The following is a 12,249-nucleotide window of genomic DNA, read 5'->3' as shown; positions in this document are numbered from 1 at the left end:
ACTGCTGGCGCCTGTGCTGGTGAGAGCAGCCCAGGAAAGCTCTGCCTGCCCTGCTCAGCTACGTCAGATGCTGGAAGTGCCCACAGCTCCTGGGGAACGCTTCCCGCGGCGCCGCAGGGTCTGGCGCCTTGTCCTGCCCCACTGAGCTGGTGGGCTCCCTGCCCTCAGCTGCTCCTTCCCTCCTTGTACAGAAATCAGCTGGGGCTTTTGTCAGGAACACCTTCAGGACCCAATTTCCCAGGCATGATGGAGGCAGCAGAAGGGAAGTCTCAGGAGTGCTTATAGGTATTTAACATCAGTGAGTCAGGGGCCCTTCCTCCAGCATCCAAGCACAGTCACTGTTTCCAAGGGAAAAGCCCTAATTCAACACCAGAAATTCTGCACTTCTAGTGTAACAGAAGTGGCTCAGCCTTCAGAGGCTGGGCAGAGCACATTTCTCTCCCTTCATGTCCTCAAATTTCTCACACACTCAGTGTCAAAGGTGCAGACCTGTCCTCCAGGGAAGGGCTTTCCAGCACTCAGTATTTAAAGCAGAGGGGTGGCTCATCTCCCAGGCTTATTTTCAGTGACAAGACTAATTTAGATGTGAATGCCAAATGTGTTCTCTAAGCCCAGAAGCAAACACTTTGTGGCCCTGTATGAGTTTCACAGTGAGGTATTCAGAGGTCCCCTTCTCCTGAGTATTTCCCACTGGTTGATGTAGGAATTTCACCATCAGAGTACAGGCTAAGGGCACTCGAGTCCTTCCAGGCCTGGTCCTGAACCATTCCTCTCCAGTGTAAAGGGAATTTAAGGCATTTAACTCACTACAGAGCATTGAGAATCAGGTGTAATCCTCAACTTTGCTGCTAATCCCAAATCTCCTTGAGATCTGGCCCTCCTAATGTTCAAAGTCCTCTGTCCAGGATTTCACCCTAGTTAACTGTTAACTTGCATCTCCCTTTGGCCATGACCTTTGCTCAGGTGTTTGTAGTCTGCTGAACCACACTGAACACTCACCACCACAGGGGTGCTGTACAAAGCATGAGGTAAGCCTGGGACAGGGGCTGCAACTTCCTTGTGGCATTCATTTCCACAGTGGAAAAAGAAATAAAATACAAAAATACAAAGAATGTTCTGCTCGCTGTAACTTTCCCATAGTAAATTGCTGGCACACAAAACGTGCCAGGAAACAGGCTTGAAAACAGGCAGTTTGGATTAAAAGCAGGGTAAATATTCTAGGGGCTTCAAGAGTGGCAGATTCCCCTGAGCATTTGCCCACTGTCAGAGGACAAGGGAGAGGCCATGTGCCTGCACAGATCCCCTTCTCCACACATCAGCTGTACCCATCCCTGCGACTGAAAAATAATCAGATTATTTCTTCTGCCTATTGAGCGGGAAGAACAGAGATTGTTGGATCTTCTTAAGGAAAGAGTGTAACTATTTAATAAAGAAGAAACTCACACAGTAAATTCAGTAGATATTAATTTATTCTACTGTGTATTTGAAGTCCAATCTCACAAACATAGATGGACAGCATTACATGTGGTAATGATAAACAAACTACACTGCAACAAGACTTTAAGACAACATTTAAAGCTTGCTTTTTGTTCCCTGGAATTTGGGAAGTACTGCCAACACGTAGCTTATCCAAATCCTAAGAGGAAGGGCTGAGCTTTCATTACTGATTATACTTAGCACAGCACTTGTATTTGAATTCTTCACCTCCACGCGCATCCTGTTCCTGCAGCAAGATTTCCTCAAACGCTGGTATTTATATTTTGAAAACGCTTTATAACATTTTTTCTCTTCATTCTCTGCAATGTTTTTTCCTTTTCCTGAACGGCAGTTGTGCTCAGGGCTCCAGGCCACACCCTGCAGAACACAACGCATAAGCAGGGGCACACGCCCTGCAGAGCAATGCGCTCACTCCATTCCCAGCCCACCCCTCCACACCAGCCTGCAAACGGACTACAATAAAATCACCCAGGGAAATGGCCTGGGGTGGGCCCTGCCTCACAACATCCCAGACAAAAACCACGGGGCAGCTTTTGGATGTGTTTTTACACACCTCTGTAGAGAAGGGGAATAAGTGAATAAGCACTGCACCTTCCTGAGAGTCACAGCACATTCCCCATCGATGAACGAAGCCCAGCTGACCTGGAGGATGAGTGTGTGTACCCAGCTTTACCTTTGGCAAACAGTGCTGCTCATGACCCAGGCACAGCACCTACACCAAGCTCCCAGTGCAGGAGCTGTGGCAGGAGCCAGAGGCTAAAACAAAACTCAGCCCTGTGTAAGGAATCACAAACAGAACGAAAAAGGAAATTGTACATATGGGTGTTACAGGATGTTAGATCAACCCAAAGTGTGTTGAGCAGGTAAGGATTGTGGTTGCACTTTTCTGGGAAAGAGGAAACTTCGAGAGTACAAAATTGATATAAGTAAAATTCAGAGAATTGTGGAATTTGCTGAGTTGGAAGGATGATCCAAGTCCAGCTCCAGTCCCTGCACAGCCCCAAAATCCCACCCTGGGATCCCTGGGGCACTGTCCAAACCCTCCCGAAGCTCTGGCAGCCTTGAGCTGTGCCCATCCTGGGGAGCCTGGGCAGTGCCAGCAGCCTCTGGGGGAAGAACCTTTCCCAAAACCCACCCTGACCCTGCCTGGCAGAGCCCCAGCCCTTCCCTGAGTCGTGTCCCTGTCACAGGAGCAGAGATCAGAGCTGCCCCTCAGTCAGTCAGGAGGAAATTCCAGGAGACCTCCCCTCAGTCTCCTCAAGGCTGAATTATCAAGGATTAATATAAACTCTGTAAATTAACTTTATTAATGTGAAGTCAAAACTCAAAAATAGCATATCAACTGGGGATGAAAAATATCCCAGAAACCTGGGCATGAATCATTTTACCTGCAAAAACAAAATTATTAAATAAAAAAACCAAGAAGATGATTGAAATAAAGCACTTTTTGGTCACTGTTTTTTTCATAGGAAGGAGATACCAGTTTTGTTTTTGTAAGACATTAGTCAGGAGCTCAGAGAGACTCATCCACGATCTGATTTATCTGTAACAAAGTGATCTGGAATGAGGAAAATGCTCTTTTTTGCAAAAAGAATCATGAACACGAATTAGGACTGAAGGGATTTGTTGGCTAATTTAGAACTGAAGCTGATCTTACTCTGGAGTCTTAGGTGAGTCAATTAATCCTCCTGCTTTGGTTTCTTGGTTGTTAAAGAGGTCTGAAAATATTGGTGTGCTGGTTTCAGAGTAGCAGCTTGGCTCAATGAACATTCCCAATGCAATGTGAAGAGAAATGATGGTTTTAAGTCTGCTGCTGTCAGAAGAAGGTTGGTTTACTGCTTCCATGAAAAAGGAAGTTAACTTTTCCATCAGTAGTCAGTATCAGTTTGCTCATTGCACTTCTAACGGTGGGACAAGCACCTCAGATGAACCTTGCTTTTGGTTCCCATTCTAACACACACCATGAGCTCAGCTGCCCCACCCAGCTGGACTTGGGACAAATTCCTGTTCTTATCTCCAGCTCGATGGAAGCCTTATGTAATTAAACAATACTGTGACGAGGGTCTTATCTCAAGGCATTAACTTCTTCTTCCCTTGGCAAGGATGTGAGCGAGCTGGACCCAGCTGCAAAGCTGCTCTGAGCCCATTGCTCTCTCCAGTTTGACCTTTTAGTGGAAAATCAAATCAAATCCCCACAAGGCGAGCTCTCACTGTGCTGTGCTCTTGAGACTCGAGCCTGCAGGAGGAGAACTCAAGGCCAGCTCCAGATTTATCTACTGTACAAGTGAAGAGCTTTTGTAAAGCCTTCAGCAGTCTCTTGGCTCCTGAGAGAGCTGATGCCTCTGCACAAGACAGTAACAGCTAATGATGTGGGGGCCTTGCCAGGAGCACTTGGTTGTGTAACCACCTCGTCAGGCACTGTTTGTTTTGGTTTTTTTCCACAACCATCGTCCCCCCTGGCTATGCCTGTGCAATGGCTTGACCTCATCAGAGATGAGAATTGTCTCATTAATTTCACTGGGCTGCTCAGTTCTGGAGCACAGTGTAAAGTGCAGCAGGATTTCGTGGCTGATCTGTTAGCAATCTGCTGAATGTGCTCACACAGTGCAGTTGGATAATTTAGGTGTCTGAGATCAAAAAAAAAACCCAAAAAACCAATTAGGTATTTTTATCTATTCCCTGGGGGCTTCTGAGGGATAATGTTATCTCATACTTGGGATTCCTCCAGTTCAGTTTTTCATATTCCCAGCATGAATTATTATCTCTTTCTTTGAATGAAAATGGTATTGATTAACAGCTCTGGCTCTTCAGTAGTTTTCCCCTGCTTGTTTCCATTTGAATTTCTCTTTTTTTTTTTTTTTTTTTAACCAGGTATGGACCTAGTTTCTGTGTGAAGGGGAAAAAATGGAAAGATGTGCATTTCTAAGTAAAGAAATGATGACAGCAGGAGGAGGAAGAAAGGTACAGAATCAATTAGAAATGCAGTATATTGCATACTCAGACTGCTGTCACTTCACTCTTTCTCTTGCCCTGCTTTTAGACTTAAAGGCAAGAATAGTTGTATTTTGTTCCTGCAGTGCAGTCTAACCTGCACTGCATGGGAGTGACAGCGATTCTGAACACAGCAGCAGTCACACTACCTGCACAAAGCATCCCTGAGGGATGCTGTCAGCTGCTGGCAGAATTCTGGGAACAGGGATGGTGCAAGGAGCGGGACAGGATTGGCCTCGTGCACTGCACTGAACCTGCCAGGGATGCAGCCAGAAGAAGGCATGCAGGCAAAACTGAAAGATTGGGGAAATACCTCATCTAATGAATGGGGAGTTTTTTCTAACTTTAATCCCTTGTCTCCAGTAAAATTGCACAAAAAAAAAAAAATAAGACTTCCAAGAGCAGGTGAAAGAACTGGCTGTGCTGGCCCTTAAAGGAGCTTATCATAGACTCATGGAATGATTTGGGTTGGAAGGGAGCTTGAAGCTCATCCAGTGCTACCCCTTGTCAGGTGCAGGGACACCTGCCACTAGCCCAGGTGGCTCCAACCTGGCCTTGGGCACTTCCAGGGATCCAGGGGCAGCCCCAGCTTCTCTGGGCACCCTGTGCCAGAGCCTGCCCACCCTCCCAGGGGAGGATTTATTCCTGATATCTAAGCTAAACTGAAAGGGCGCCCAGGGATGGAGGGGTGGGTGCTCTTCCTTCCCTTGAGGGCACTTGGAGGTGTGAGACCTTGCCCTGTCTGCAGACACAGTCCGTGGAGCAGCCCCTGACACACTCTGGTGTTCCTGTGATGCTGAGAGTGCAAAAGATGCTGGACAAAGCCTGAAATCCGGTCTGGAGCCCCAGGAGCGGCTGAGGGAGCTGGGAAGGGGCTCAGCCTGGAGAAAAGGAGGCTCGGGGGGATCTTCTGGCTCTGTACAGCTCCCTGACAGGAGGGGACAGCCAGGTGGGCATCCAGGATGAGAGGGAACCACCTCAGGCTGGGCCAGGGCAGGCTCAGGGTGGGCACAGCAGGAATTTCCCCATGGAAAGGGTGCTCAGGCACTGGAACTGCCCAGGGAAGGTTGGATCCCCATCCCTGGAGTGTCCCAGGAAGGGCTGGAGGTGGCACTCGGTGCTCTGGGCTGGGGACAAGGTGGCGATAGGGCACAGCTGGGACTCGATGATCCCAGAGCTCTCTTCCAACCGAAATAATTCCGTAATTCCCTGCTGCCAACGCTCTGAGAGCCGCGGGGCTGAGCGGAGCACGGCGAGCGCCGAGCGGACCCTGCAAACTGCGGGAGCCCTGCGCGGCTTGGGGCCGTCCGCACCCCACATCCCGCATCCCTCGCCCTGCACCCCGCATCCCGCATCCCTCACCCCGCATCCCGGATCCCGGATCCCGGATCGCGGAGCCGCCGCTCCGTAACCCGGCGGCGGAAGCCCCGGCCGGCCCGGCCGCCCAATGGGCTGGGGCTGCGCGGCGCCGGGGCCGGGGCCGGGGCCGTCACTTCCTGGCCCTGCAGCCGCCGGCAGCGAGGCCACAGCCGGGGCCGGGGGCGGCGGCGCCCGCAGCCCGCCCGCCACCACCACCGCCACCACCATGCCCTTTGACTTCAGGAGGTGAGTGTCGCCGAGAGTCGCGACAGAGCCCGCCCGCCCGCCCCGCGGGGAGCGCCCGCCGCCGCCCCGCGCCGCTCCCAGCCCGCGGGTGCGCGTGGGATGGGCGGGTGGATGGATGATGGATGGATGGATGGATGGATGGATGATGGATGGATGGATGGATGGATGGATGGATGGATGGATGGATGGATGGACTGTGAGCAGAGAGGGGAGCGAGGAGGCTGTGCCCAGCTCCATCATGCGGTTCCATCCAGCCGAAGGGGGTGTGTGCAGTTTGGGTTGCCAGGAGCAGCAGGACCTGCGGGGTGATGGATGCGGGTGTTGGGGTGGAGGTGCTGGGCTGCTGCTCCTCCCGCAGGTGTCTGGGATCTCACTTTTGTGAGGGGGGTCACTGTTTGTGGCGGGGCTCCTGCAGCACCTTTAGAAGGTCATGGTGTAGCTCCCCTGGCAGCTTTAGGGCATCATTCCTTACAGTGGGATTCCAACAGCACCTTCAGAGGGTCATTTCTTATCTGGGGTTCCCACAGTAGCTTTAGGAGTTCACAGTGGGGCTCCCACAGAGGCTCTAGGGGGTCACTGCCTAGGCTGGAGCTCCCAGAGCATCTTTAAGGGGTCACTCTTTGCAGCAGGGTCCATGTGCCAAAGCTGTGCCACGTGTCTGATGGCTGGGGACCAACATCGACACCTCCACCTCTGGTTTTGCCATTTTGAGCAGGTGTGAGTTGTAGGATTTGGCCTTTCTGTGTGGCTCCTTCATCCCCTGGGCCATTGGAGGCAGTGTCAGGTACCAAAGCAGAAGTGAAAGACCTCTCTGACCTCACTGGAGCCAAAATAGCAACTGCAGGTTCATTTTCTTTTTTGAGCTGTTCTTGAACCAATAATTTGCATCTTTCCAAGTTCAGATATGCCGGGGGGAGGACGCACAGTTGAGTTTTCTAATATAGATTTTACTACAAAATTAATAGTACAGTAAAAATAGATACATTTTTGGAAACATGAAGTTAACTACAGTCCTTTCCATGTAGGATCATCATGACCCCTACATGTGCACCCCTTTGAGATGGGAAATGCTGATAGTGCAGTGTTTTGTTATATTTTCACTGTAATTCTAAACCAGGCCTCTCATTTATACAGGCTAACAGGATCTTGTGTGATCCATGGGGCATTGTTGAACATGGAGGCAGTTGCTTCTGAATGAGAACTTGCTGAAGCTGGAAACAGCATCTGCTGGATCATGTGGGATCCGGGGCCCAGAGCCTCGTTTCTGCTTTTGTGTAAAATTTGATAGAAAAACTCTTCTTTGGAGACATTCTGCCAGCTGCAAATCCTATTGGCATCCATTTTCAGACTTGTAAAATACATGAACAATAAGAGATCCTGGGCTGTGGCTGTCACTTTGTAATAGCAGATAAAGAAAATGTTATTTCTGATGTCTTTGAAAATGTAATTTCTGTTGGGTCTCAGAATGGAAACACTGGCTCACCAAGAGCACAATCATCTTAAGAGACAGCGCTAGTGCTTCACTTTGGAATGGAAAAAAGATGTTCAGTAAAAGCTGAATCGCAGGGTTTGTGTTAATGAGCTACAAAAACAGACATCAGTTCAGATCTGCATTTTAAAGATTCACAATTGCAAATAACTCCTTTGTCATTCAGAGTGGAGGATTAGGAATAGGCACTTCAAAGCTCTTTCTCAAATAACATAAGCTCACTGAACTTCAGCTTTTCTGCAAGGATGAATTTTTCAAAAGCTGCCATTGATAACAGGAATTTCCTATCCAAAGTACAGAGGAGCTATTGTCACGTGCAGCAAACCACTTTCCTGTTTTAGAAGCATGAAGAGAGTTCAGGACCAAAAGGTTTGCAAAGGTTAGAGCCCTTTTTAGCTGTTGTGGGTTTTGTTCATAGTGCAGGCAGTGGAACAAAATCTGCTGAGGCTGGAAAATTTTACTGTTGTAGGTAAAATATGATGCAAACGTTAAAAAAGCCCACACAGGTACTTCCTGACAACTCTAGAACATGCAATACAAGGCTCTTGGAGAAATAAGGTCACCACCTTGAGTGAGTTTCTGAATGAAAATGACATTTTCACCATGTAAATTTCAATGGTTTTCTCTCAGAGATTTCAGCAGGATGTTTCCCTTTGTACCCTGCCTTTTACATGCCTGTGTGTGACTAGAGGTTTGGATTGTTAAGAAAATTTTAGAAATGCCCCTGCATATCTCTAGAGTCCAAAATTCCATGTGGAAAGGTGTTGTGTTCTTCTGCAGGCCACACATTTTCACTTTGAATCTGAAAGAATTCTGACCTTAGCTGCTCTGCCAAGGACATTTGGGAAGGCAAGGTTTTGTTGGTTTTGTATCCCCCCTCTCTTAGAGCTTTATTTTTGGTATTTTAGGATACCAAAAATAGGATGTTGGTACCAGGTGTAGAGAGGGGCATTGTAGAGCTGCTGCACATTTGGGCTTTGAGCTGTTTCCACACCAGGTAGCTCTAGGAGGAATAGTTTGCCCAAACCTCATCTGGAGATGATAGAGATACAAATGACAAGTAATTAAAACAGCTCAGGACCAGAAATGTCCCTGTTCTTCACCAACTAAAAGTCAAAGAAATCATTTATGTCCATGGGACTAAATCTCTGTCTTAAACTTAGCTAGATTGAAATTGCTTAAAAATCTTTCTTGGGAGTTTTCCCATCACTCAGTCTGATACGGAAGTAGCTTGGTTTGTTACTTGTACTTTTTTGTACAATTTTTTTTTTTCTGTAGGATTTCTGTTTTCTTAGTTTATCAGTGGTTCCCTTTCCTAATACAGACTTCATTTAATTCATAAATAAACCAATATTTTCACAGTAATCTCACATGAATAATAATTATTCCGTGTCAAATATCTTCAGGGTTTTAATAATACTCAGTATTTACCTAATGCTTTTCATTTTTCAAAGCATTTAATTCAGACTAATCCCCCCAGTCCTGCTGTGATGTTGGTACAAAACCAAGTTTTCAGCTTCCAGATTGGAGCCTTCAGTACAGGTCTGTTCAGTGCATGTCACAAGAAGCCAGCCCTCCTACAGAACTACTAAATCAGTTTGTATTTCCAGAAGGCCTGGTTCTTTCCTATTTTTTAACACCCATTTGGCTGAAAGACAGAGACAGATTTTTCCCTTCTTGCCCATCTCTGGTTTTTAGAACTTGTGTCAGCAAAGCAGCTTTGGATGTGTTTGATGGGGGATTTTGAGTTCTCTCATTGCAGCTGAAGGGTATTTCCCCTTGGAGCCTTTAAGATCTGGTGTCACCTGCACACTTGCAGCCTCTGAGGTTGGTTTAATTCATAATTAGATTAAACTCTAAGCCTGGGTCATCTTGAGTGGTGATTGTGAGGCAGCCAGGAGGGATCCCACGTTGTGTGATCCTGTTAGCAGGAGGCTGAGCTGGTGCTGGGACTTCAAACTGCTCAGCTGTTGAGAATGACACAAATAAAAATGAGAATTACAGCTCTGAGCATGAAATGACTCCCCTGCAGTGGAGGAGGACACAGTGGGGAGAAGCATTGCTGCAAATTCTCTTTATGCTGGTGGCTTTCTTTGCACCTGCCTATCTGCATGGGAGAGTTACTGAGGGGTTTGTAAAATACTGAAACTTCTGAACCATCTTGGCACTTTAGTTGGTTACACTGAGAAAAACTAAAATAGACCACTCTGAAATCAAGTTTTTGTTCTAATCCTGGGTAGTTCACAGTTGTGCCCTGGCCAGGTGTTTTTCCCCTGAGTGGCAAATATTTGTGAATCCTTATTTTTATGTGTAACTGAGAAATTCAGAAATTATTTCCCACAGTTAATAATTGTGATGTTTTCATTAGGGTTTTTTTATTGTTTCTTGTTTGGTTTTGGGGTTTGGTTGGGGTTTTTTTTTCACACTGTGATAGCCTGTATGAAGTAACAATGTGCTGTACCCGGATTTTGGAGGTCATGGGAAAGGAGCCAGGCTTAGAAAGGATTTAGATTTAAATGCTGATCTAGAGTAGAAGGCAAAAACTTATTCCATCTGCACAGTATGACAGGCTCCCACTGTCAGCTGTTCTTTGGCATGTCTGTGATAAATGGTATTTTAGTGTGGGTGTGCTGATTCAGACCTATGGATCATTTTTATTGTTTTGGGACACAGGTCTTGGCTTTAGTTCCTGAAGGTTTTCTTTTAAATCAAATTGTTCAGTCTTAACCAAAGCTGACACACTCCAACCTTCCTGCTCTTTGCAAAGGGAGTTTGTTTGGTTTTAAATTAGACCTAAGGGTTGTGATGGTGAATAGCAAACTGATGCTCACACTTGTGACCAGGCACAGCTGTGAAATCGATTCCTGACCAAAAGAAAAATGAGGGGACCATGAAAGACTGTTTTGTTCCTTCTTTTCTGAAACCTGAAGACTAAAATCAAGTTATTTCCCTTAACAAGTGAATGAAGAGGTGTCTGAGGAGTGCTTAATTTGGAAAAGATTTTTCTCTGTAGACTCAAAATCACCTAAAACACGTTTGGTTTGTGCTCATTAATCTGGGCAGCAATTGATTTCACAACTGTGCCAGGTCACAAGTCTAAGCATCACTCAGTCCATTCCCCACCACAACTCTTAGGTCTAATTCAAACCCAAACATACTCCCTTTGCTGAGAGCAGTAAGGTTGCAATGATTTTGTCCAAAATATTAATTCCTGTATGTGACTGAGCTGGTAGCCATCACTTCCTAAATCAATGTCTAGGGGCTGTAGCACAGCTCTGGTTTGGGTACTTCCAGATTGACAGAATGACAGAATATTCTCTGTGGGAAGGGACCCACAAGGATCACCGAGTCCAGCCCCATGACCTTGGCATTACTGGCAGCATGCTCTGACAAACTGAGCTCGTTTCAGCAGTAGCTGCATTTCCATCCCCACCTGCAGCCACGTCTGGAGTCCGTTCCAGTTCACATTGTGCAATGCCACTGGTAAACAACCCTTCCAAGTGGTATTGCTGCCACCTTACGTAATGACCAACGTGGATTTGGGTGCCAAGCAGTGCCATGACTAACTTTGGCTCAACAATAGCCCTTTGAGGGCACCTGAGAAATTATTCTGCAGTCACAGCAGTCAGATGGGCAGGCAGAGCTGTACAGACAGAGTCTATTGATGTTTGTGCCACAAATAACTGATTATACATGGCGTGCATGTATGTAAATATTTCTTTCCAAGTGTCCCAGTCCATCATTTCTCTCAAAATATCATCAGAGTGGAGATTTTTTTGCCTGAGTAAGTAGGGAAATATTAAAGTCTGGCTTGGTAGGAAAGTTTTGCATTGTTCCTTCTGAACTTTAACTGTCCTCCTTTGTTCAGTCCTTGGTGACACAGATGCTTCCTTCATGCCATCATAGTTCATTGCTGTGAAAATGACTGAATCACACTGTAAACAGAGCTGAAGCAATGCCACCAGCCTGGACTGGGAACTGGGGACCTTGTTCAGCTTGTATTTTGAAGTGTGCTGGTGTATTTTTTAGGCATGTAGTTTAAATGGTGGAGGTGGTGAGGAAAGAATAGTCTTGCAATGAAGGAAGGAGTGGGGAATCATCTGTTTTTCTTGTCTTCTGTCCAAGCACAAGCCCTGAAGTGATGTCTAGGTATTCCTGTACAGAGCCAGCTGCTCTTGAAATGGAAAACTTGGTCTGCCAAAAAATTAACCACATCCTTGCCACGATCTACAAAATTTTCATTATGCTGAAATGCCTGAGTATTTTAGTAGTAAATCTTCTTTTTACTGAAATGTCTGAGTATTTCAGTAATAATATGGCAGGCACACACACAAGATGTAGTGGGCCAGTGCAACTCACTGAATTGTGTGTGTTTGGATGTTTGCTTTTCTGTTTCTTTTTTTTTTTAAGGATGTTCCCAATGAGATATATTTAGTTTAATTCAGAGAAGCCAGAAAGATTGGCATGTAATAGAAGAGCCTTCAAAATTCTGTGTTAAAATGTGCAGGCCTGTATTACTGCTGACAGGATTTCAGGTCATGATTCCTTAGTGTTTATTTAACAATTATATCCTAAAGCAGATCACCTGGCTTCCAGACTGTCCCTCTCTGCAGACCACTCTGTGCCCCCTAAAACATCAGTAGTGTAAATGTGACCCTGTTTTATGA

The 12,249-nt window shown here is 46.5% G+C and overlaps 1 protein-coding gene across 1 annotated transcript in view; it reads left to right on the top strand.

The window, feature by feature from the left end:
• Positions 1-5,920: 5,920 nt before the first annotated feature.
• Positions 5,921-12,249, top strand: part of ERGIC1 (endoplasmic reticulum-golgi intermediate compartment 1) — a 55,306-nt gene continuing 48,977 nt past the window's right edge. The window contains exon 1 of the mRNA XM_030229130.2: positions 5,921-6,093. Within this exon, the coding sequence (XP_030084990.2) occupies positions 5,936-6,093 (158 nt within the window). The 5' untranslated portion in view covers positions 5,921-5,935. The remainder of the gene's footprint in view (positions 6,094-12,249) is intronic.

This window comes from Serinus canaria, chromosome 13 (genome assembly GCF_022539315.1).
Source record: "Serinus canaria isolate serCan28SL12 chromosome 13, serCan2020, whole genome shotgun sequence".
NCBI lineage: Eukaryota > Metazoa > Chordata > Aves > Passeriformes > Fringillidae > Serinus > Serinus canaria.
This window is presented reverse-complemented; position numbering and strand designations above follow the sequence as displayed.